Genomic DNA, 27,085 nt, shown 5'->3' with positions numbered 1-27,085 from the left:
TAAGCCCAGATATTCATATTGATGATTTTTGTGTAAATGCAATGAAAAGGTCCAAGTTCCTATGACAAATTAGTATTTTGTCATAGAAAATTAAGGCTGAAAGGGACCATGGGTGGTCACTAGCCCAGCCTCCTGCTTGAGGCAGAATCATCCCTGTCTAAACTGTCCCAGACAAATGTTTGTCTAACCTGTATGTCCTATGCTACCTATATACAATCTCCTTTTTCACTTTTGTGCTGTATATTTATGTTGCATCTCTGTAGGAAAGATCTGTTTGATTTTTAGTTTTTATTGTTTTTTTTATGAACAGAAGTTTATGAATCTATTGTGAATGACTAGTACTACTTGCTACTGGCTAGGGACAGATGTTACAAACCAGTTCAAGTAATCAGAAAATGGCTTAAACCTGTAACAGAACAGACATTCAGTGCACATAAACCAGTTTGAAAATGGCCCAAACTGGTTTGAGATAAAACCTGGTTGAAGGTAGTTCTAGACTAAACTGATTTGGCTCAAACTGGTTTACGCAGTGTCTGTCCCAGACCCCTTGCTGGTTTTAAGTTAAACCAGATACCCCCAGCATCCCGGCATGCTCTCTGGGCTGGGCAGGGCTGTCTGCTCCCGGGGCAGGGATGGCCCCTCCCCTTTGCTCTCTAGCTAGAGCAGGGACCGGCCCTAGCAGAAACACTAGCCAACATGGCCCTGTTAAGGCAAAGTGGGCTGGGAGGGGGGTTAATTCTTCCATCCCGCCCCTCTTTTCCCACGTCAGCTGTGGTCAACCTGTCTGCCGGGGAGCAGAGGGGAGGAGGCTGCAGTAGTGGCCCCTGGAGCTGGCAGACCCCTGCTTCAGGGAAGGGGATGGAGGGAGGAATTGACCCTTCTCCCTGCCCCCATGGGGCCATGCTGGGTAGGTTGTCCCACAGGGTTGGGATGGGGGTCTCTTCTGTGTTTTCCCCCTTCTTCCAGGGTGGGAAGGAGGACTCTGAGGTGCTGGATGGAGACTCTTCCTCTTCTTCCTCTTCCTCCTTCCCTCCCACCCTGCCACTGAGGGGCCGGGGGTGGGGTGGGAAGGCTCCATGCAATGCTGCCTAGCCCCAGAGTGGGGGTGGGAGGCTAAGTGAGGCTCTTCCATGCGGGGGGGAACTCTTCCTCCTCCTCCCCCTCCTCCCAGAGGGGCAGCGGGAGCACAGATCAGGGAGTAGGTGTGTGAGGGAGGGTCAGGGGTGTAGGGACCTACACACATTCCCCACATGGCATGCAGCCCCCACTGCCTGGCAGCAGCAGCAGGCGGGGAGGTCAGGATGCTCGTGCCCAGCACAGACACAGCTCTGGCCAGTGGTGTGCAAGGGGAGGGAGTGAAGCCTGCCTTATCCTTACAGCTCTGCTCTCTTGAGTCTGAGCCTGCGGCAGGAGAAGCCCCACACTGGAGCCAGCTGCTTCCCCTGCTCTTCATGAGGCAGATCTCGCACTGTGCCAGGAGTGCAGGGAGCCTCACCCCCTGCTTCCCCTCAGAGTTCAGTGGGGGGCTTCCTCTCTCAGTGCAGAGCTGCGGGGCAGGCTGTGCAGGGCTGTGCTCCTCGCCCCCAGTGCAGTGCTGGCTGCCTCTATTGCAGAAGCCCCTGGGCTTCTGTCTTGAGCCACTGCAGACGTGTGCCGAACATCTATCCACTTGTAAGCCAGTTCACTCTCTGCAGGTTAGACTAACCTGTAAAGACTGAATCAATTCAGGAATGTCTGTCCCTAGCCTTTGTGCCCTTAAGGCACTTTTTACCCATTTGTGTTTTTGTTTGAAGTGTCCTATTGCCTGCTGCTCTTTACTAATTGATAACCTCCTTGAGTTTTCAAATGAGCAACTCAAAACACAACATGTCATGTGACCTTTCTGTGGCAGTTATAAATGATCCCTAGCCGTCAGTCCCAAGATAGTTGCTTTCCCCCCTCCGCCTTTGAGGCTAAAACATAGGACTTCCTCCAGACTAATTGCTGATGAAAAATGCAGGAGTTTCAGAAGACTCCTTTCAAAGGATTGAGAAAAATTTAAGTCAACCCTTTGTTTCTCAGACCTGTAAATTCCTACTGGGCAACTTCTTAAAACTATACATACTGCTTATAACGATGAGATCTCATGACTTGCTGCCTCATAAGGTATAATTTTTCTAGCTTAGTTGTGGCAGTCAAGGAGGTGTTAATTTTTTACTAGTTAAAAAGGTTTGTTCTGGTTTTTTACAAACTATTATTGTTTATATACCCAAATCTGATAGGTATTTAATGTTAAAGAAAATCCCAGAAATAAGTGGCCTAACGTAAGAAAATTGTTTGTTCTCCAGTTATTCTTTTTATTTAATCCTGGTTTGAATTCATAGGCTTTGTTTTTTTTTCCAGATGTGATAGCTACTAAACTTCATGGTTTTTAAATAACTTGTTTCCCTCCCATAATCTGATAGCAAATATTTGACTGCTTTTGTTTAGTTGGCTGTGGTAAACTTCATTTCCCCAGCACCTGCAAAATGGTCCTTGTAATATGAGTGTATTTCATTTATAGCCAGAGGGAGGGGCAGAACCTTGCACATCAGCAGACACAGAAGAGATGACACACACATACAGAGTCCAAAACTAACAACACAACAGTGTTTACCTTGAGCTCTGGCAGGAAATCATTATTCAATCTGGTTTGTTTTATCAGGCAATTCCAGGGCCACACAGATGGAGCCAGCTGTATTGACATTTCTAATGATGGCACCAAGCTATGGACAGGAGGTTTGGATAACACCGTCAGATCTTGGGACTTGAGAGAAGGGAGGCAGCTACAACAGCATGACTTCACATCACAGGTTACTTGTTTTTCCTGTCGTCTTTTTTTTTTTTTAAACATGCTAGTTTATTTAGGATGATAGTCAAAAACTAAACTAAGTGTAAGTGGGAAATAGTTACTATGCTGTTTAAAAGCCAAAACATAAATAATGTTTTTAAAACTCTCACAAAGCACAGCTAGTTTAAATGACAGCTTACTGTTTCTCTTAAAATATTATGAATTGCATGAATAGTTAGGAGGGCAGAATACTTTTTTGCAAGACTTTGAATTAAATTCTTGTTAATCCTTGAAAAGTTTGGATGTTTTCTTCTCTTCCCCATGGTCTTGCTTCATTCACTGACCTTGCAGAAGTAAATATTTTCTCGTCCCCAGATCTTTTCCCTTGGATATTGTCCTACTGGTGAATGGCTGGCTGTGGGAATGGAGAGCAGTAATGTAGAAGTACTGCATGTGAATAAACCAGACAAGTATCAACTGCATCTTCATGAGAGCTGTGTATTGTCACTCAAGTTTGCTTATTGTGGTAAGTTGGACAGAGGATCAGACTGAAAGCCGAAGTGCTAATTCATACTCTGCTCGTTACTTGCTGTGTGACTTGAGAAAGTCACTTTACCTTTCTGTCTTTTATTCACCATCTGTAAAACAAAGATAATACATGTCTGTAAAGCTGTTGTAAAAATTAGTACATATTTGTAAAGCAATTTATTCTTGCCAAGTAGTTTATTTTAAGTATTATTTTTATAAGCAGCAACTGTGTACCTATGTGGGTGGGTGTCATATACCCCCACTGATGGAAGCAAAATACCCTGTTGATTAGTACTAAGAGCTTTGAATAGTGCTAATCAGCCAACTAATAACCCCCGAGGTTAATAAGCCTATTGAGTCAAATCGCATAGACAACGTGAGTTGAAAATATAAAATCTGTCAGTTGTCAGATCTTTTCTTATATGGTCTCTTTGCTTTTCTGTTACATTCTTAGGAAAGTGGTTTGTGAGTACTGGAAAAGATAACCTTCTTAATGCCTGGCGGACCCCTTATGGAGCCAGCATATTCCAGGTAGGAATAAATAGCCTTTTTAAAGAAAAAGATGAAATTGATGTACAAAGATCTAGCTTTTTATCGTCACCTAAGTGCTTGACCAATCACTGTGCTGGGGGGAGGCTAAAGAGAAGGTTTGTTTGTTTGTTTGTTTTTAAATGATCTTTTTTTCTTTTTTCTCTTAGTCCAAAGAATCCTCATCAGTGCTTAGTTGTGACATCTCTGTGGATGATAAATACATAGTCACTGGCTCTGGAGACAAGAAAGCTACAGTCTATGAAGTTATCTACTGAAAAGCATGATGGGGACATAACTTTTAGAAGTTGAACTGGGCCAAAATGTTCTTAATTTGTAGAAGTAGAAAGGTTTTACCTTTTTAAAAAAGGAAAAAGACAGTGTCAGAACGTGACATGAAATGACTCCGTGTACAAAATAGAAGGCAGCATCCAGCAACTAGATATCAGCTACTGGGACCAAAAGAAGCGTGGATTCAGGATGGGTGGATGTAGCCTAGGTTTTTGGATTTAAAAACTGAGTTGACTGGAGAATGTCAGAGCCTTTTCTTTCTTTTCTTTCCTTGTGACCTCATGCAAATCGTTCTCATTGCCTGAATGTGGGATTACCTTTCTGTTCTTTGCAGTTCAACTTGCATTCTGTCCCGTGTAGAGCAGTGAAGTCTCAGAAGAACTTGTTTCCTGGTTTTGCATCTTGTGATATGTTTTTGTATTTTTGTTGAAGGTCAAACATTTGTATAAATTGTAAATATATTTAGTTTATTACAGTAAAGGCTTTAGTACCAACAAGCAGTCTTTTTCCCCTCACTTATTAAGTGTTCTATTTAAAACTTCTTTGAGATGTAATTACCTTTTATAATGCAAACACTATGTATATTTTGAGAACAGTGTGCTATTCTTTATATGCTAACCCTTCCTACAGTTCAGTATGATATCTGAAACTAGTAGTTTCATACACCTGTGTATCAACTTCAGTAGGTACTGTCTTGTGCTCTAGAAAATTTAAAAGGCAAAGTTTTGTAATGAATTAGTTTTAGTGTAAATATAAAAATCAACGAACAGTTTGTAAAGAGGTGCATTTTATTATAAGTTTACTCAGGTGTCACAAACTATTTTCTTGGCAGATGTACCAGGGCATTTCAGAAAGTAACGGCAATTTCAAAATGAAACTCTTTTGTGTCCAATGACTGGGAAGCTACATAGCAGCAGGGAACACAAATGGTGGTATTGTTGAATGGCACCCATCGTTTATGACACTGTGGAGAATTGATGTGGTCCAGAAAATGATCATTGCGCACACAATGGTTTTATTTAAAAATTGCCATTTTATGAAACACCCTTGTATTAGGGAAATCTGTGCTCAGTCATAACTCATTTTGCAGTCTACATATTACAGAGTAAGAGGCAGCTTTTCTTACTCACCTAATGAGTTAAGGTCGCACCACAGTTGAAACTGCTGCAACAAATCCCTGGTGTATAAGTGGGAGATTATAGTGGTTAAACATTATTAGACAAATTACACCCTTTCATATTCTAGCTTCTCTTTAGGGAGGTGATGTGGCCTGGCAGCTAATGGATTTGTTAAACTGAATTGGACACTCATTCAGTTTGTTGCTTTCAATTTGGGTTAAATTTGAGTAGAATTAGCAGGTTTAATTTAGTTCATTTTGGAAGTAAAATAAACTAAACTGAATTAAAATCTCACTAATTTGTCAATGAAAAGTCCAGTCAGATTAATAAACCAGATTTGGCTGTGTTTGTGCCATTAATTGGATCTTTATGTGCAACAGATTTAAAAAGCCATACTGTAAAGCTAGATACCAAAGGTTAGAATTGCCAAAATTATCTGAATTGTCTTCATATGCTCAAAAAAAGTCGGAACTATTTCTTTTGATGCTGTTAAACTCTGTGTGTGTGTGTGTGTGTGTGTGTATTAATTAATTGGCAAAACCAAACCCAATTTTGTGTGTGTGTGTATAATATATATAAAAAAAAATTGGGTTTGGTTTTGCTAATTAATAGGGCTTTATCAAGTGTATACAGGATAAACTCAGCTACTAACGACAGTCTTTTGTGTACTTGGATGATCAGTTTGAATTGCAGCACGCTATATGCCATGTTTTTTCACATATAACATACCCCTGAATATAACACGCACCAATTTTTGGAAGACCCCAAGAAGGAAAACAAATCTTACCATGAAGTGTGGGTAAGTACCAGAGGTCTGAGCTTCATGCACTGGTACTGGGGACTTGTGGCAGGGCCTAGTCTGGCATGCTGGTGCTGACGCTGCATGGTGGGGCCCAGTCTAATACTAGCTTTGGAACCACATGCTAGTTAGGGGGCAATGTGCTAGGTTGGATCATATTGCTCCACATACTGTCCTGATCCAGCATGCGGTTGGGGAGAAGAATCTCCATGGGTCCAGAAATTTGTCAGTGGGTAGTGGGGTTCCTGAAGCTGCATTGCTGCCACTGGCCACCTAAGCCAGTTTCCAGGCCTGTGGGAAGCCCTTTTCTTCATATATAATGCATAACACAGACTTGGCCTGCTGATTTTTGTGGGGAAAGATGAAGTTTATATGCAAGGAAATATAGTACTAACAGCAAGGAAAGCTTCAAACTAATAGTTCAGGTTGCATAAATGGTGGACAAACTTAGATACATTTTTCTAAGACTTGTCTTTTCTGATTTTCTTCCTGATGTTTCATGAAGCAACCCACATCTCCCCATTCTTACAAAAAGGCAGGTTCCTGGGAAGATAAGGGTGTGGTTGAGAGAATCATTGTCTGGCTGTGGAGTTTCCCATTTGAGAGCAAATGTTCTGTCTGGTTTCCAGTGCCTGAAGAGACATTAGTTTTCATTCAGGTTACATGACCATTCTACTGAAACAGCACCATGGGATTGTAATAGCCCTGATATATAACTTGCATTTGGAATATAAAATGTTAACCATGTTGGATGGTCTAGAATCATAGCCTTTCAAAATTAGTGTTCTCTCTATATATAAATAATAATGCTATTGCTACATAACGAATATACATCTGTATGAAAATAGGCTGACAGGGTGTGGCTAAAGAGTTGTTCGTGGTCTTTTGGTGCATTGTGATGTATGAAACCAAAACTGTTTCCCATCAACCAGAAGGAATGGTTGTCTGGTATAGCTGAAATACTGATTTTTATATGATGAACTATTTTAAAAATGAAATGTTCTTAAAAATTAAACAAACATTTGGGATTATTTAAAATGACTCATTTTAAAATGTCCCTTCTGTTTTACATTTTGAAAATATTACAAATAGTAAGAGCCTACCATTTGAAGCTGACTTTGGTATCCAGCACTTGTAGATCTAGATACCTGATGGCTGATATCTGAAAATTATAACTCCTACTCTCATTTAATAGGAGGCCTTTTTAGTTCCATAAAAACTAATGTTTGGACCAAAAAACTCTTAACGTTTTTAATAAATTTACTTTATAAAAAGTTTCCTTTTAGCTGAAGTGTTGTAACATTGGCATCATGATGGTCCACAAAAGCACAAGGGGCAGGGATTTTCTGTGATGTCTTTATTGGACCAGCTGTATAGTTGGGAGAGCTGTTGGATAAGCTGTCATGCATGTAGTGCCTGTCCTCAGGTTTAAGGGAGAGGCAGATGCAGATCTCTTTCAAACAGGCCTCATCAGAAAATTACAGATTATAATAAAAAAAGATGAGACCTTCAGGGAGATATTTCCATCTCCTACACTCTTGGCTTTCACACAACCCTCATGCCTGGCCCAACGCATTATCAGAAGCAAAATTCCCTACGATGAACAAGCTGTCAACACCTCTCCACAACAATCAATGCCTCTCAACAAAACTATCAGAATCCCCAGGTCCTGCACTTGCATATTACAGAATGTAGTATATCTCTTTGAGGCTAGGTACAGACAGTTAAAAAGCCCCAGGCTGAATGGATTCAGTCTTTGCAGTTTAGTCTAAACTGCACAGATTAAATGGAAACAGAAGTGAGCAGACCTTTACCTCTGATTCATGCCTGCAATGGCTCAGGCCAGAAGCCAGGGGGTGCAAGAGCACAGATCTCTGCCTCTGTGTTCACTTCCTCTGCCTGCTGCCCCCAAGATCTCTGGGATTTGCAGTCCAGAATTAAAGCAGCAGACTCTGCAGGGTTGCTCATCACTTCCTCTTCCTGCTTTCAGGTGCCTATGTGATTTGCAGTCCACAGTTGCAGTCAGCAGTAAGTTTGAGCAGTGTAAGGGGTAACCCTCCCTCCCTTCCTGCCCTCAGACTACAGCTGGAGCTTGCTGTGGCAGGCATTCCCCCCACCTCCCCCCTTGTAGACTGGGCTGCATCCTCCACTGGGCTTGCCCCTCCCCCCTTGTCGGCCAGCCCTCACTGCTCCAGCTAGGGGGCTTTCCCTGCTCTCTCAAGCAGACAGCAAAGAACAGCCCAGTGCTGGAAAGCATGCTGGGGGACTATGATTTAACTTGAACCAGGGTGGGGTTTGGGACAGGTGTTTCATAAACTGGTTTCACCCAGGTGAGTTAAACCTGGTTGAATGTAGTATCAGACTTATCTTAAATCGGTTTCAGCCATTTTGAAAATGATCTATGTGCACTGAACTTCTGTTACAGGTTTAAACCAGTTTCTGATCACTTAAACCAGTTTACATGTAACTTCTGTTCCTAGCCTCAGTATTCCAGATGCTATATGGGTGAAACTATATGGGTGAAGGTAGACAAACTACTCACCAGAATGACCTCTTACAGAAAAAAATTGCATTCCTTTACTCTGTCTTGCACTTGCACACTAGTTATGAGCACATTTTTCACAAATGAACCATTCCCCACCTGACATCCAAATCCTCATGTTCAAAGGGACTTTAAAATCGGCTCCGGAAGACAGGCCTGGAAACAAGAATTTATAACCCCACTAGACAGTATGAAATCTGGACTTACTACAGACACTCTCTCCGGCTCATTACAACATAACATAACTAATCTCCCTGCACTTTCACAGCTAAAAACTACTCTCCCTTTCAGAATTCTCTGGCTCTGGCACTAACTAGATTGTTTATTCTACTGCAATTTTGTCTCTCAGTGGCTCCTTTGTAACATCTCCTTGCACCTAGTTCACAAGCTCTCTTCCATTCCTCCAAGAACACTATTTGCATGGAGGCTTTCCTCTGATACCTAGCTCAGCATGTGTCTGCCTCTTAGACCTAAGGAAGGACGCATGATCCTGGAAAGCTTGTCCAACAAGTCTCCCAACTATACAGTTGGATCAATAGAAGATATCACAAAAAAATCTTTGCCTTGTAGATAATGTTATTTCAGGTATATTTTTCCTTGAATAACACCAGAATGGTGGTTAGTAGCTGATAACTAGGGCTGTGCAACGCTTCGGTCCCCAATTTGATTCGGCAGAGGTTCAGCCCAATTTGGTGGCTGAATCAGAGGACCCTTTAATATCTCCGAATCAAATCAGAACTCTCCAAATCAATTCAGAGAGATTTAGAAAGATTTGGAGATGAGGACATGGAGGCAGCTTTTAAATGTTTTTTCTACATACCTCTTGGTAGCAGAGGCTCATGATCACTGCAATGTTGGGGCACATGGAGTGTTCCACAGAAGTGTGGGGGGCTCCCCAGCATGCTTGGCAGCAGACCTGGAAGTGGACCAGAGTCACTTCCGGTCCACTTCTGGGTCCGCTGGGGAGCCTCCCCTCACCCTCTTGTCTCGGCAACTGGTGCCTCCTGGGTCTGGGGGGGAGGGGGGCATCCAGGATCCCCCTACAGCTGATTGCCTAGCTGGGGAGGCACGGGGGAGAGGCCCAGCATGCTCCCCAGTGACCTGGAAGTGGATCAGAAGTACTTCCAGTCCACTTCCAGGTTTGCCACCAAGCATGTGGAGGGCCCCCCCATACTCCTGTGGAACGCTCCATGCCCCTCAACATTGCAGCAATCGCGAGCTGTGCTTGCTATCTCAAGATACGTAGAAAAAACTTCTAAAGCTGTGTCTGTCTGAGTTGCTGATTCTGCAAATTAGCATCAAATCATCAGATTTGGATTCAGCTGAATTGAATTGGGGAAGTGATCCGAATCAACAAATCGAATCGCTGTCCCTGATTTGGGCTGAATCCAAATCAAGTAGGGCCCACTTCACACACCCCTACTGATAACCAAATCCTGATAATCTGGAATGCGGGGGTGGGGATTGTTTTTTGCAAATGGGCAGTTGCAAAGAATATGACTGATAGTAGGAGAAAAACGTATCTAAGACTTTCTTTTTACTGTTTGGATGAAGTATTTTCTTTGATGACAAATGTATTGGTACCTGCTACCCTAGGTGGTAAAACCACACACTTACAGAATTGGAATTTTACTTATGTAGAGAAGTTTAGCCAATACAAATGATTTGGGTGCTGTTTTAAAAGTCAGTGTCTGTTTTTATAAGACCCCTGTAATCCCTGATCATGCCTCTTCTAGGGCTGAACCTGTGATTTTTTTTATGTGGGAAGACTTTGTGTTTGTAAGGAGCCACACTTCATGAAGGCCGATCAGGATTATCATGAGCCACAGCAGTCCTCTCTCACACAAGATGGAGGTCTTGTGCCTTCATACATTCGCTTTTGCAAATTGTAGAAATTTGAAATTGTCAAGTTGTGAGACTCCTTAGCACCCATCATTGCAAAGTCTTTTTAAATATGTTTCCAAATTTTTTTATGAAGTGATGGTACCTCATTCAGTTAAATCTCAGCACGTTTCTGCAAATTTTACATATAAAATCCATAAATGTGGAACCTGTAACTTTCCACTTCTACCATTGCCCTCGTTTAATAAAATAACTAGTTGAACCCACGCTTTGCTGCAGAAGGTTAATTTCATTTTTTATTTTTTATAACCTTTTCTCATCATCATCATCTTCACTTTATGGTTTGTTCATCATTGTTTGTTCCAACTTCAGAAGCTTTTCAGACCATTGTTTCCATCTGCTTTCTTCTCTTGTAGACTGTAATTGAAATTTTTGACATGGGTGAGCTACCAATCCCCATGATCTGGCCTCCAGAACAAGAGATTTAATTTATATAGCTGGGAACTGTAGGAGAATGTTGGGGAAACAAACTCAAACAATTTTCCTGTTGTATATTCCTGCAGTAGCAGAAATGGGTTTGAAAAATTCACATTAAAAATGAGCATCTGAGAAATTCTAGTGGTACTTACAGAGAAGTTTAAGTACCATATCTCTTGCACTTCCCTCCCCCCCCCTCCAACAAACTCACTCTCCCCTCTCCCCCGCCACAACTGAGATGTGTATCTTAAGCAGTGAAGTTTTTCTGCCTGGAATAGAAGCACCCTGCTTTAATTCCTGCTCCACCAGGCAGCAGTAACAGTTGCGTTTTTTTCTATTCAGCTGACTGAGTCAGTTGGCTTAATGTAATGATTCTCAACCAGGGTGCCAGGAACTGAAGGGTGTTTCAAGGTTTTCCCAGCCTTGCGAATCCCCGACCCTTACCGCCCAGGTCCTCTATGAGGAGGTAAGCAATGTAATATATACATTTGTTTTTGAAACCCGGAACTGAGTGTCACTCAATTCACAAAAGTTATGGAGGGGTGCCTCAATTCCAAAACAGTTGAAAAGCACTAGTTTCCTGGTTTATTGTGTGGCTCGTTGTTCTTTACTTCACCGTGTTAACAATTGTCTTTCCTTTTTAATGATTTTGATGTTCCACTAATCAAGCTAACCTATCTTCTGGCAATTTTGCCATCTATGAACTACTCCTGGACTTTCTCCTCCTATTTCATAGCTCTGCAGATTGATTTTAGCTCTTTTCAAATTTGTAGATCCAACCTTAGAAACCAGTCTTCAGCCACAGCTGAAGGGTTATGGCTTTCCTTTGAGCAGGAAAGGGAAGAGGAACAAGCTGACGATTAGGTTTTGTCCCTGCTCTATGCAGTTATAACTCTGGAAAAATACTTCATTTAGCCTTCTGCAAGAAAACGTGCTTGTCTTATTTGGATGTGTGAGGTTATGCCTGAATTGACCATCACTCTTTTTTTCTTCTTCTTGCCAGAGTATTTTCCTGCTTAGCTCCCTTCTGAAACTTATCTGTCTTTCTTTGCTGTATGGCTTTCAGTACATAAGAGCACTTTAACGGAGAGAGACAGGGGGTCCTTAAAATTGTATATTGGAAGTCAATATAAAATGAAGGCTGGTGAAAAAGAGATTTATGGAAATAGCTACTCCATTTGATCACAATCCTCATACTGGTTATTTTGTCTCTCTATATATAGTATGTGTATATTATGCATGCCCTTAAATCAATTGCATATAATGTTATGATGTAGTTGCAAGTAATGTATCTCCCAGTAGTAACATCCTATTCATATAATTCAAATCAAAGAACATTTCCCCATATCAGCCCACAAAAACCTAGTCCTTAATTGAAGACATTGAATTTATCTGAATTCTTGTGATGAATTCTTTTAAGAGCTTTCAGTATTTCAAGTACTTTTTATTTTAAAAAAATGTGTGTAGCAACTGGAACCTGAAGTGCATAGATTACAAAAATGGCCAATTTATATCTTGTCAAAGATGAATCTGTCTGTCATGTAATTATAAATGCATTAGTAAACAAAATAGAGACTATCCTTCAGTCACTTGTTTGCACTTCAGTAACTTCATTTTGAAGGGGGTACAGTTTTTAAAAGCACCCACATCTCTTAGATGCTGAAGTTACTTTGACCCAGATCCAAAAAAAGATGAGCACCCTCTGTCAAGGGAGTTCCCTAGTTACTGGGATAGTGTCATGCTCCTTGCTCCTTAAGCCAACGAACTCTGAATACTTTTCTGTATAGTGATTCAGCTTGGACAGGAAGGATGCAGGATACCGTATCTTATGTATATATTCTGAACAGCCTGCAGCCAGTTAGTTAGGACACCTTCTGGGGGGCAAGATAGGTGGGCTTGAGAGGCTGAGGAGTGCCCAGACCCAGGTACAGGATCTCTTTTTCTTTAGGAAAGAAATGAGGTTCCTAAGTCAAGGAGGGGGACATACAAACGGACCTCCTTAATAGCTGAGTCTAGTCCCCTGCTTTCTATGAGCACTTTAAAAGTTATCAGGTTTTTGCCCCTGTTCCTCCTTTTGCAAGGATGCTCTGATGGTTAAACTGTCTAATTTCCACACTAAATTTAGCCCTGGTCAGTTTATATCCCTTTGTTCTTGTACTAACACTGTCCTTAATGGGTTCCTATAGACATGCGTATTCATGTCAGAGCAGACCTTCTTAATCTGCATTTGAATTGGAACACTCCAGGATTGCCTTACCATAACATGCATTAAGCACTGCCTGCCCCCCCCCCCCCCCATTTTAAAATGGCAATGGGGGCACTTTATCTAAACCTTGTTGAATAAGTGTCCCATGGCCATTTTGAAATGTGCAGGGGCTTAATACATGTGACAGTGAGCCATTTTAATTAGAGCAGCTGTCTGGGAACCACTCTAATTAAAACACCTGTCCCCCACAACCCCTGAGCATGTATATTGGCAGCCTATCTTTTTAAATAGCTTGTTTTTCTCTCTCTGGTGTTCACCCAGACCTGATGTATTTACAGAAGGCAAGCACATCCTCACCCGGCTAAACAAGTTAAGTTCTTTCAGTCCCCTTTTGTAAAATAAGTTCTCCATAGCTCATCCTTGTTGCTTTTCCCCTGTACCTCTTTCAGTTTGAATTTTTCTTTCCTAAAGTCAGGTGTCCAACACTGTCCACAGTATTCCAGATGAGGTCACAGCAGTTCCTTGTACAATGACATTAATGCTTCCGTCTCCTTGGTAACACCTTTATTGAAACATCCTAGGATATTATTTTGCTTTTTTCATATCTTCATCATATTGATAGCTCATAGTCTTCTTAAGATCAACTGGTATATCCAAGTCCTTCTCCTCAGTCATTTCCAACCAATGACTATCAAATTACAGCAGAATTTATTTTGTATTAGTCACCAAGCATATGACCTTGTCTTCTAAATTGTTGTAATTTAACCTATTTCTGTTGCTCTGTTTTTCAGGGTCATCCAGTTCTTTTCGTACAATAGCCTAGAGATGTCTGGACTCTGAATCTCAATTGGAGATAAGTGCCTCCCCTCCAGACCAGTGTGACATGCTTAAAGCCCCATTGCAGAAGGGATTTAAGATATCCCTATTTTCAGCTATTGTCTAATTTAGATAGCTCCCAGTTAAGCATGCTGGCTGTTGTGAACCCTACTCTGAGATGCGTAACCTTTACTAGGTATTCGATAGGAATTTAAGTGACTTAACTCAGGGCCATGGATTCCATTCTGGGAGCCAACCATCTAAAAGTTATGTTCAGTGCCTACATCCTTTTATGGTCTAACCTAGAGGCCCATTTGAAGAAAGCATCCAGTCATTAGTCTTATTGAGCTCTAAAGCTTTACATAAGTAAAGTTACTGACAGCCAGCTCAGAAAGGAGCCTGAACTACAGATAATGTGAAGTGGTAGGGTTGCACATTTTGCTTTCAATTTTTTTTGTCTTAATTGTGTTGGCAAACTTGATTCAGAGAATGAGTACATAAGCAAAATAACTTTAAAAAACCCCCAATGCTATGCAGCATGAGTATGACAAACAATGAAAACAAACAAAGGAAATAAGAAAAAATGAATAAGCAGCAGCCTGGGCTCAGAATACAGTTGCCTTGAAGGTCTGGGGAGTGGGGAGAGGATGGAGGGGGAAGGGAATCTGGTGCTGTTGTGTTCATATGTATTCTTCACAAGGCTGGATTTATATTTCCTTGGATTGGATTCAAAGTGCAATTCTGCTCTGAAAAATGACTGTAAAATTGTCATTACAGGGTTCCATGTTTGTTATCTCAGTGACTTCCTTATCAAATTTGCACAGTTTACAAGTAAAAAGATGGCTTTCCTATTTCCTAATTGTGGGTACCACAGACTCCTCCTAGAATCTGAAAATCAAGCTGTGTCCTTTCTGGCTTGTGTATCAGTGTTGCAGAAAGAATCCACATTTGAGAGTTAACAAGTCTGCTCTCGATGAGTGGGCCAGAAAAGAATCTGGTTCGTTTTCTCACTGTTGCATTGGCTTTGTAGCATTAGTAGGAGTGAACTATAACAACTTATTTTTCTCACTGAAGTGAGAGACAAAAGGATTTAAAAATCTGCTCGGGGAACAGCTTGGAAAAAGAAGTTATCATTGTTCCCTGCTTGTAAGAATAGCCACACTTTAAACCATATCCTTTAAAATATCAGGTAATCAATATTGTTGAATTACTAATTGTAACATTTGTCTGGCAGTTTCAGCAGGCTAAATAATGTAAGGTTATAATCATGACACATGTATTGGGTATTTTGTAGTTGTTTCTTGGAAATTATTCTCATTATTTTTAAGGTTTTAAAATATATTTTTGAGAAAATTGTTCTCTAAAGTGAGCAATGAATGTAGTGTCCCCCCGTCCTCCCCCCGTCCCTCCTGCCACCATCCTTTCTAAAAGTGAAGGATACGGAAGCAAGAGATTTTGATTCCATGCTTTATGAGAATCCATTTGTTTTGAGCTATTAAGGGTTTTTTGTGATAAGTTTTGGCTAATCCTTCTTTGTAATTCTCCATGTAGACTTTCTTCATGTTAAGACCATAATGATTCATAGTAGAGATACGGTACACAGTAGTGTGAAATTTCGATACTGTATGTGGCTTGCCAAGGTCTGCCGTTTTGCATGGCTTAAAGGTATACTATCGCCTGAACATCCTTCATATATCTGGTTTTTTGCCAAGAAAGAGATTAAGATAACACATAGTTTGAAGATTAAGTAATCAAACATAGTGCTATGCTTATCCGTTTGGTGCAGTCTGTTATCAGCATAGAAACTTGAGATGGTAGCTTGCAACTGAAAATAATAAACACTGGTGTCCCATCAAGGACTGCTTTTAATGGAAGGGAAAAAAAATAGCAGGCTGACTGAAAGGGTCACAAAGGGAAGTTAACCTATGGCATGGAAAACTAAGAAATCACTTGTTACATCCCTGGTAGTGAGCCTAATTTGTTTGAAATAAAATCCATCTGTTCATTTCACACTCTTTGTTCCACTTCCTTGCAGCAATCCACAGTGGATTAGTCCATTACTTCAAAAACTGGCTGCAATTATGATAAGCTAATAACTCTTATTTTGTGGTTAACTGCATCGAGATTTTTTGGAGATGAACCAAGCTTCCATTTATTTTTCTAAGTGATCCTAATATATTTATTTGTTGCCCAACCCAAGTATTTTTTTCTCTAATTGGGTTTAAAGTAAATGTAGCGTTGTCTTGTTTACAAATTGTAAAAGAGCACTCATGTTTCAAAGAATATTTTTGTGGTGACCACTCAGCAACATGCAGTGTGCTAGTAACCTAGTGAACTTCAGGAACTTTTGGGACAGAAGGGTTTTTTGGCGGGGGGGTTAATTTGTTTTGTTTTGTTTTAAAGTAAATTAAAACAATACCTTTTATTTGTTCTTGGGATGCTGAACTTTCCATGCTATAACTCCATGTTCTTCTATACCTCACTCTGAATTCTTTTGAATATGTATATGTTTTCCTGAGATCCTATAACTCATTATACATAGTACTTCCTATTTACTAACTTAATCAAAGGAAAGTATAATAATTGAATGCAAAGTGTGCTATGTGTGTTGCTCGTATCAACAGGTAAACATTTCCTAATCTGGAATATAAATAAATTTTTGGATGTACACTTAATAAGAACCTAGATAAACTTCTCACTGACTTTAGATTTGTTAAACTCAACTTTCATGTCATGGTAGCTATATTTCTCCAATGCACATGATCAGGCAATGATTAGCTGTTTTTAAACAGTTTTGATTAGCATTATAATTTGTTTAAATAACCACTCCTTTTTGCTGAGTGCAAGTCATTGACTTCATGCTGTATTTACACTTTTCTCTACTCCTACAAAGTTTTTAAATAGCTGCACCTCATTAAAAAAACAACACCCCCCCCCGGCAAACCACAAATATGAAATAGGATATTAAATGGCAAGTGGTTTAAAACTGAAGACCTGAGAATGCATGTTAGAATATTTCAACACTTGTTCACAGTAATTTAACATTTTTTTCATTACTAAGGTAATTAAAAAAATTCCTTAGGGCTGAATTATAGTAAAATTTTATATATCCCAGTACTAAGCACAAACTAATTTTCTTCCCCAGTGGATGGCCTTAACTTAAATGGAATTTTTTTATTCCATCTAATTTATTCTTGTTGGGGGAAAGGGAGGGGGGATCTTATCCTTGCCACTGCTAATTTCTTGAATACTCTTATTGTTTTAAATTACAAAATTTCTCTTTAAGAAATTTATTTTCTTACATTATAAAAATATTATAGCTGGTGTTATCTTTATAAAGATGCTTACACTATTAACCTTTATCTACTGTATTTTCTATACTTCACAGAGCAAATAACTACATCAAGTAGTTTTTAAAGGTGTCTGTGGTATGCCCCTCCCTGCTTAAATCTAGCAATACTGTTGTACCCATTTGAAAAGATAGGAGAGGATGTTTTAAAATTGCTGCTACTGTCACTCATAGGCTAAATCATTTAAAACTGGTCATTTAAAAGATGACCTTACTATGGTAATTGTACTGCTTGCTTAGTTTTGTGTCTATGAAGTGAAACTAAGCCAGGTCTCAAACATTTGAGCAGCTCCAGTAATACTGGATTATTTGGGGTGGTAGATAGGGAAGGGGGAATACTGTTTTAGATCAAATGTGTATCCAGCTAAGATTTAAGGTTTCCACAGGGTCAGTATAGGGTTTTATTTTATACCTTAGATGAAAGTCTCCCTAGTCCTTTTTTTTTTTGAAGTGTCCTTATTTCTGTGCTTAATGCAATACATTTGAATTTAATCCACAATTAATCTTTTTCTGGAGGCATATGTCTTATACAATGACCTCTGACAGGTATGAAAATAACAGGAAAAACATCACTGAACATTTTACAAGAAGACTGTGTTCCTCTCTTTTGAATGGAAACAGTCTAGTGAGCTATTTAAAAGACAGTTAAACCACGAATCATACATGTTCCATTTTTTTTTAACTGTGGTTTCCAGCAAAAGTGTTACAAAGTGATATGTGGTGATAACAAATTCAGAAGGAAAAGAATATGAAATTCAGATAGCAGCTTGAATGATTTGCTGTTAGCATGGGGCCCAATAACACTACAAAGCTATAAACTCTGTCTATCTAGATTGCCCAGTTAGGTGGCAGAGATGCAATTTGTCTTTTCTGAAGCCGCCTGCTGCTTGCTAGCTCCATCTCCTGTCACAGCCTATTAGCTCCCCAAGAAAATTGGTGGGAAATTGCCTGCAGATTGTAGGAAATTGCATCTCCAGGCCCTGGAAAAAATGTAGGATAGCACGACACTGACCCTCCCAGAGCAGCTATTAATACAGCAAAAACTGACCTTTGGCTTGGTGCAAAACGGCTTTGCTATTTGCTGAATAAAGACTGTTTTATGTGTGGTTGAAGGAGGGTACAAATTATTATCCTAGCTAGGCTTGCAGCCAGCCTGCTTCAGGAAGCTTAAATATTAGTGATACAGGTTTTTTGGTTTTGTGTTGTTGGTTTTTTTTGTTTGTTCGTTTGTTTTTTCCAAACCTTTTTCTTTTGCAAACTGAAGGAAGGGTGGTTGGGAAGCCTCCCTGGTAAAACTTCATGTAAATCCAGTCAGGAGGAAGCTTATGTTTCAGAAACATTTTTAAAAACAAATCTAATGTAAAATGTTTAATGAAAGTATTCTAAAGAAACTTCAGAAGTTTTTGTTTTGAAGGGTTGAATAATCCCTGTTCTGGCTCTACCTTGGCATGAGTCAGAACAACCTAATAGCTGCTCTGCTTTAATACCACTGGTATTCAATTCTTAACAGACCTTGCAGCAGTGGAATTTTAAAGTAACAAATAGAGTTTGCTTATGGCATAGTCTCCACTCTGGGAAGGGAAGTGGCTGGCACAGGAGCTTGCTTTGCCAACTTTATATCAGCACAGAGTTCCCCTCTGCCAGGAAATTCTCCACTGGTTATTTACAACCATAGTTTGGTCCAAAGTATTAAAGCTCATTTCCACTTTTTCCCCCTATTGCAACATGCGGTGAACTTCCTTCCCGCTGTCTTATTTCTGTCTGTGCTGCCTTTTCATCTCGTCTCCAAGCTGGCTTGCCTAACACATCTGCAACTGAAGAGTGCATTCCACAGGGGCCAGGCATCACATGTATTTTAGTATTAGCTTTCAATATTAAAAATAAATTGATCAATCCAGATGTTGTGTTTCCTCCATGAGTTTATTTTGTGCACAGCTGCTGAAAAGCTTGCTGCTGAGGAAGGCTTATGTTGTCATAATAAGAGTGTATCCCTAAAATGACATCTCCGTCTGGGGAAGAGAATAGTTAGTATTAGGAGGCATATCTTCAGTGATGTTGAATTAACCCCAGAGCCCTGCTAAATAGCGCTTCTCACTGAGTCCTGCTCTGTACATACCAAATCCCAGAAATTAGGCAACTGTTGCTTTAGGGAGACCCTGAGTGGTTATCAATAAGCCTGAGAAAAGAGCCCTGGTGTGCCTCTGGGTACATGCTCAGCACTTCCCTAACATGGCTACACTGCCTAAATTCCAGGATAAGGAGCAGGAAGAAGTGGGTGGGACACACTCCCTGGTGGAGTTCCCAAGTTTGGTGTAGACTTCCAATAAGTCTTTCGTATCCAGCAACATGACTGTTTCAAAACCAGCTGAGGTCTATTGTTATCCATTTTCATAGCTAGCACCCTGGATGAAATAAATGTGTTCAGTTCCCATTCAGGGTCCACCTCATACAAGCCACAAATGGCTCCTTGACTAAGGCTAAAAATAGATGTTGCCAAATGAAGAAGATCAGCTGTGCACTGATCCTGCACGGTATGTCCTGATCCGAATCACTGGGCACACTGCCTGTTGTCCTGCCCATTGATTTTGCAGGACAAGGGTGACACGTTCCCTGTGTCCAGAAATGTGCCCCCAGCAATCTCTGTTTCATACCTCTGGACATGGGGAAAGCCAAGCTGGCACTACTGAAGCTTGAAGGGCCCAATCCTGCATGGGAACTCCTGGGGGACACTGGACGAAGCCCCTTGAGCTCCAAGAGCATCTTCCCAGTGCAGCTGGAGAGTGCAAGCAGCTCTAGGTTGCCTGCACTCTCTCAGCCTAAAGCAAATGGATATCTGCCAGAATGAAGTGGCCGAAATTATTACTTCCTTTTGTTGTGACCTCTGTGTGGAATGACAAAAGGCATGAACATCTATTTACTTTTGCCTTGTTCCTCCATAAAAATGTTTATTGCGGCACAAAGGTGTTGTTGGTTTCCACCCTACTAGTTACAGAACTGCCTGGAATAGTTTTCCCTTTAGGGTAGTTCTGTAGGTCAAAGTTAAAGCGTGCTGACAGGGCGGCATGAGGAAGCTTGGATTGCTACTAGTTTACAGTGTTGCTGTTGGGTAGATGAATAAAATAGTACTTGACTCTGGGAAGCTGTCATTTGGACACCTTTTATAGGCTCTACATGATCACACAAATGCATATACATGTACGTTGATCAGAAGAGCACTTCAGTTGTGGAGTTACCTTTCTATAATAAAGCTCATGACTCAGTCAGATAAGTAAGTGACTTCACAAGAGCTATGCAACCAGTGCTCAGACATTCAGTTTGTGTTTTCCTGTAAAATCCTGGCATGGAAACTAAGGCCCTCCCTGAGCAGCTAGGCCTAATATTAATAGAAAGTCTAGAATACTGCCACCAGGTATGGCCAATAGCTAATGCCTCAGAGCATGAAATCCCTATAGCATATCTAGCTAGTTACAGAATCAGAACTACAAGGACCCCCTGGGTTATCAAGGCAAAGATCTTTGCTTTTCCTGGCAACTGATTGTGTGAGATTTTATTTCCTTTAATGTGAAAAGTATCAAACTCTGCCCGCAACCCCAGTGCCAGATTTCCCTACTGGTGCTGTTAATACAAGATGGGTATAGTCATGATATCTTTCAGATCCTTCAGATGAAGTTTGTGCCTACACTAACTGAATACTAACAATACCATGCTTCTGCAAAACCTGAAAATCTCACAAGGTTACAATGGTAGCCTTAATGACTAAAGAAAGCGTCAATTTCATATCCATCATCCCAATTTTTTGTCCCATCCACACTTAAACATACATTTTGTTATCTAGACTTTGGGGAAAGAAATCAGCCATTGTATTTGGCTACAAGCTGTAATCAAGTCCTTTAGATCACTTCAAGCAGTAAGATGCATATTTTCGTTGTTAGTCACTGGTTTCGTGGAATGCTTAATTTTCACATTTTGGGACACAGTGAAATGGAAGGCTGGACTATATTGCTCTATCCCAGACGTTAAAGAAAGAGTCACCAGAAGAATAATTACTAATAATCAGACAAATATATTTGTTGTGTTACTGTAGCCAATGGGAATGCTATTGATGGCAAGAAAATATGTTGCTAAATATGTGTGGGGAGGAGGAAAGGGAGCAGATGACAGTGTGCAGGTGTGGCTAGTTCTGCAAGACCAGGTGAGTAATAAGAAACAGCTGCCAAGTCATAGATAGGGTGAATGTTCTCTGGCTAAGTCTCCTGGATAATGGCAGATACTTGATAAAAATCTAAATGCCTTTAGCTGTATGGTACTTTCCAGAAACTGGATTCTCCTGGTTTATTTTTTTACCAGAATAATTGCCTGCCTTTAAAGAGGTTAAGCTCTGCTAGTCCACCTAGCATCAAGAGATAAGAAATGCCGGATGTATATTAGGAGGGGCTGTAGATCTCATGTATTTTAGTATTCAAATCTGGGAAGAGCCCTTTTACAGCACAAACTGAGAGAAGCAGCAGAAGACACTTAACCTAGGAGAGCAGCAAGATGCTAAAGTTCATATTTTTGGTTTCATAGCCACACATTAGAAATCAAAAACAAACACAAATCCAACCTAGACTGTGATGAATTTGGGATATTAATGAGAGACGGTCTAGAAAAAACAAGTGGAAAGAAAAGGATGACCGTAAGAAAAGGCATCTTCAGAATGCATCTGAGGCTTGTTGAGGGGCAAAGCTATTGGCTTACAAAACTAGTTTTGCTCATCTGAGCTTACAAAACTAGTTTTGCTCAAAAGAATCACAGAAAGGTTTTCAAGAAATGTTGAAACCAAAAACAAAAGAAGGGCTAACTGTTTTTGTGCAATTGGGTTTAGATGCAGGAACCCTGATAGGGTGCCTGGAGAAATTATGGCAACTGAGATAACTATTAGGTGACAACAAACCTTTAGAGAAGGGAGACAGGCCTGAAGATTATTTTCCATAAATGCTTTGTTCCTACTGTTAATATAAACAGTTCTGTCAGATCATTATCTACCATCCAGTGAGACCCTGTTTTTCTGAATGGATGTCAGTCTTCATGAAATTTCCCTACCCCAGTCAAAGCCTTTTGCCATATTCACTTGCCATTTTCACACCTATCCTGTCATGATTTCCCATGAAGACAGACTGAAGAACTATTACTTTTCTTTCAGTATCCTGCCTAAGAAATGTGGAGGGCTGGGAGGAAGAGATTCAGTCTCCAAGGAAAAGAAAGCTGAGGAGGCAGCTCTGCCATTAGCAGCATTTCTTTCCCTATTTAGCATGGAGGAAGCGCACAGATCTCCAGGGAAAAATCATATACCATAAATCGAGGTAAGATGGCTTTATTTTTCTGTTTTGTGTCAGAGGGATTTGAATGCAAATGCCTTAATGTAAGAAAGTGCTGCTGATCAAAAAAGTGCTGCTGGCCTTTTACAACCAGGTAACACACTGCCTTGCTACAGGAGCTAAGGGAGATGCCATTTACCTGGACTTTAAGAAGGCCTTCAATACAGTTATGTATCCTATTCTCATAAGGAAGCTAGCAGGCTGTGGAGTGGATGTTTACACAGTCAGGTGGGTGACCAACTGGCTTAGGGACCGCACCCAGAGAGTGGTGGTGGTTTTCATCCTGGAAGGAGGTGGGCAGTGGTGCCCTGCAGGGTTCGATCTTTGGACTGGTGTTATTTAATATCTTCATTAGCGATTTGGGTGAGGGTGTGGAGAGCACCCTGTCCAAATTCACAGATAACACCAACTTAAGGGGCAACATTAACACACCGAAGGGCAGGGAGCAGATACAGGCTGATCTGGACAGGTTGGATCAATGGGCAGAACAAAACAGGATGCAATTCAACAAAGGCAAATGCAAGGTACTCCACCTAGGGAGGAGGAATCCCCAGCACACCTATAAGTTGAAGGATGACCTCCTCAGCAGCTCAGTGGCTGAAAGGATCTTGGAGTCAACTATGACGTAGTGTAACGAAGCCATCAGCAAAGCCAATCGCACCTTATAATGCATTAGCAGATGCATGACCAACAGATGGAGGAAGGTGGTGCTCCCTCTCTATGCAGCATTGGTCAGGCTGCAGTTGGAGTACTGTGTCCAGTTTTGGGTGCTGTACTTCAAGAGGGATGTGGAGAATCTGGAGAGGATCCAGAGGAGGGCCACTTGCATGATAAGTGGCCTCTGTGAAAGAGCCTGCAAGGGGAGGGTGAGGAATCTGGATCTTGTCAGCCTTTACAAAAATGTCTGAGGGGAGACTTTGTAGCAGCCAATAAATTTATCAAGGGAGGACAACAGAGAATTTGAGATGCACTATTTACCAGAGCACCCCTAGGAGTAACTGGGAATAATGGATACAAACTAGTGGAGAGTAGATTCAGGTTAGACAGGAAGAAATTTTTCACAGTTAGGGTGGCCAGAATCTGGAACGGGCTGCCAAGAGAGGTGGTACTATTGCTTAACTTGGAGGTCTTCAAGAGGAGACTAGATAGGCACGTGACTGGGATCATCTGACCTCGGTCCTCTTTCCTGCCTGGCGCAGGGGGTCGGACATGACGATCTTTTGGGACCCTTCCAACTCTACAATCTATGAATCTGTATGGTCTAACTTCAGCCAGTGAAGGAAGCAGAACAGATTATCAGTGACTTAGATCAGGGGTTGTCAACTTGAGGTACGTATACCCTTGGGGATACTTGGGAAGAAGTGTGGAGAAGCAGGGGCCACTTCTGGTTTCACCGCCGGCGCTTCCGGATTTGCCACTGGTACTTATGGTTTTGCCGTGGGGAACCCCTTCCCCCTTCCTCCCTGGCTCATTGATGAGTTGCTGGCCACCCCCTTCCTGCTTCCGCTCGTCAACTGGCCAGGGGACTTCCTGTTTGTGGACTGGCCGCCAGGGGTACACCAACCAAAAATGATTGAAAACCCTTGACTTAGATAACCAGCACAGTTAAAAACAGTAAATGAATAGTAACATTTGCTGCTTCTTTTTAATCATTCTAACAGGAAAAAGAACAGAGTTTCTATAAAACCTTTGTCCAAGTTTAATGAAATGGCTCTAAGTTGGTCCAGTATGCTGTAAATATCACTCAGCAATATGTCTATTTTTTTCCTTTCTTTGAGCAGAAGTTCACTGTATTCAGAATTGTATATATTATACTCCAGTGAAAGAATTAAGGATTTTTTCTGTTCAATACAAAAGGGGCTTACTGTGGTTTAATTTTGTGAATGACTTGGTCTGAATGTTTCTGTAATCTATCAAATTCTCATTTACTAATTACTTTTGCATACTGTACTTGATATTTCAGACAGAGAAGAGAGTGTCTTTTTTCCCTTTTTAGTTTCCCAGAACTACTGGTTATAGAACAATCCCAATAAGCTTAACAGGCAATGATAACTTTTTTAGAAAATATTTCAAAAAACAGTTTTTGGAGTTGAGTTAAACAATTAGCTTCTTCTTAATGATAGGGTGTGGTGGCTTTTTAAGCAAGGCAACAAAGTGTGCCTGGCCCTTATTCAGCCTAGGACAAGGATCTAGCCCAGGGGTGGGCAATTATTTGGGATGGAGGGCCACTTAGTTTTGGTGAGCTGTTGCAGGCTGGAGTTTGTGGTGTTGAGGGGGCCGACCCAGCCCAGCATGTTGCAGGGGTGGTGCTGACCTGGCATGGTGGAAGGTAGCAATGGATTCTTTCTGACCCGGGCTCATCCACCCCACACCCACTGCCAGGGGAACCAGACAGAGCAGATGGGCTGGTAGGGTCTCCATGGAAACCAACCTAGGACCCAACTCCTTGGCTCTGTTGGGGACTCATAGATTCATAGAAGTAGGGTCGAAAGGGACCTTGTAGATATTCAAGTCCCACCCCCTGCCCTCGGCAGGAGAGAAAACCGGGCTCAAATGACCCTCGCCAGGTACACATCCTTTAAGAGGAGGCTTGACATCTACCTGGCTGGGATCGTTTGAGTCCGGTTTTCTCTCCTGCCCAGGATGGGGGGTCAGACTTGATGATCTACAAGGTCCCTTCCAACCCTACTTCTATGAATCTTCAACAGAGCCAAGGAGCTGGAAACAATAACAGGAACAAGATCCAAAAACATGACTGGATTAAAACAAGATACTCAAAACCTAACAGTGCTGATACAGGTTTAAACATTTTAAATCTTGAATGTTATGAAGTCATAAATTTAGAACACTTTCAGAGTAGTCACAGGTTAAGGCTTATTGCCGTCTCGGACCTGCACAGTTGTGATTTGGCACAAGGGCTAGGGACAGACATTATACACAAACCTGTTAAGTGATCAGAAACTAGTTCAAGCTTGTAACAGAATATAAGTTCAGTGCACATAAACCAGCTTCAAAATGGCTGAAACTGGGTTAAGATAAATTGGTTGAATGTAGTATCAGACTTAACTGATTTGGGTCAAACCAGTTTATGGAATGTCTCTCCCAGACCCCTTCCTGGTTTAAGTTAAATCAGAGTCTCCGAGCATCCCAGATGCTTTGCAGCCCGGGGTGGGCTATGCTGTATTGTCTTCTCTAGAGACCAGGGTTTGCCGTTCCCCTCTGCTCCCTATCCAGAGCTTCAGCAGAGACTGCAGGCACAGCAGCATCTGCCTGTCTTCTCCCTGCCCCACCCTCACTCTTGCCACTTGCTACTCAAGCAGGGATTTCCACTGCCCTCCCTCCTGCCTCCCACAGCATGGATCCCAGCCCCATGGACCTTAGGCATGTGGTATGCTAGCTAATGTTGAGAGCTGTCCGTGTGTATGTCTCCAGTTTCACTGGGACAGGCAGACAGAACAGTGGCTGCTTAGGGCTTTTTAAAGCTAATCAACAGGTCAGCTGGTAATGTCTCTCTGTTCCTTTTTTGGAAAAAGCTGTTTGTTTAAGAAGAACTGGAACTAATAAGAGAGGCTTTTGTTTTGTTGATGGGCTGATAAATGCAGTGTTATCAGCCCTCTGCTGGCTTCCTTGCCCATCAGGTTTGCAGACAGTATGAAGAAGCAAGGAGATGGAGATTGAAAAGCTCAGTATCATCAACAGATGCATGCACTGCACACCCCATGCCCCCTTTGTTTCAGAGTGCTAGCCTGGGGCTGTGATCTGGCAACACTCCTGCCCCTTGAGCAAGGAAAAGGCTGGAACAATGCAGGCAAGGTAGAGCTTTACACTGCTCCCTAATCAGAGCATCCTGCCAGGCCCTGACTATGGGCCCCCTCAGCTCAGCACCATGGAAAGGAAGGGAGGGGTGCTGTAGCACTCCCACTCCCCTGACTTGTAGCCTGAGCCACAGTTAAGGAAGACTATGTATTGTGCCTGGTACTCATTCAGCCTCCAAGCATTAGCCTGCATTTCTTCATTCCAGAGGAAATGGCTGCGCAGTTGCAAACTGGCTTGACCTAGGTTAGACTAATCTGCAAAGATTGAATCAATTCAGGCTCAGGCTTTTTGAATATCTGTCTCTAGCCAAGAGGGCCTAGCAAGCAGGGGTGTGGACAAGTACCATCTCTCTCTACCTCCTCTGGGGCAGGAAAGGAGGGGGAATGGTGACATGTGGCTCTGAGCTGGAGAAATCACCATGGGAGCTGTGGCTTCCCTTTCTCCACAGCCAGCAGGAGCCATAAGTGGGAGAGGAAGTCTTAGGAACACCCCCATCCCCCCAAAGTGAATGAGCAGGGGGCAGAAGTAAAGAGAAAAGAGTGAAAACATCATTAAAAAAATTAAAGCATCAAAATCTTGCTGATTTCACTGAATTGGGGTTGGACGG

At 41.6% G+C, this 27,085-nt stretch overlaps 1 protein-coding gene across 4 annotated transcripts in view; it reads left to right on the top strand.

The window, feature by feature from the left end:
* TLE1 (transducin like enhancer of split 1) overlaps nucleotides 1–4,925 on the top strand; it is a 92,105-nt gene extending 87,180 nt beyond the window's left edge. For all 4 annotated transcript variants that reach the window (XM_019554991.1, XM_019554990.1, XM_019554989.1 and 1 more), the window contains 4 exons: nucleotides 2,684–2,831; nucleotides 3,185–3,335; nucleotides 3,792–3,868; nucleotides 4,036–4,925. In XM_019554991.1, the coding sequence (XP_019410536.1) occupies nucleotides 2,684–2,831; nucleotides 3,185–3,335; nucleotides 3,792–3,868; nucleotides 4,036–4,143 (484 nt within the window). In that variant the 3' untranslated portion in view covers nucleotides 4,144–4,925. The remainder of the gene's footprint in view (nucleotides 1–2,683; nucleotides 2,832–3,184; nucleotides 3,336–3,791; nucleotides 3,869–4,035) is intronic.
* Nucleotides 4,926–27,085: the final 22,160 nt, after the last annotated feature.

The sequence above is a fragment of the Crocodylus porosus genome, unplaced genomic scaffold, assembly GCF_001723895.1.
Source record: "Crocodylus porosus isolate Cpor-Errol unplaced genomic scaffold, CroPor_comp1, whole genome shotgun sequence".
Lineage (NCBI taxonomy): Eukaryota > Metazoa > Chordata > Crocodylia > Crocodylidae > Crocodylus > Crocodylus porosus.
This window is presented reverse-complemented; position numbering and strand designations above follow the sequence as displayed.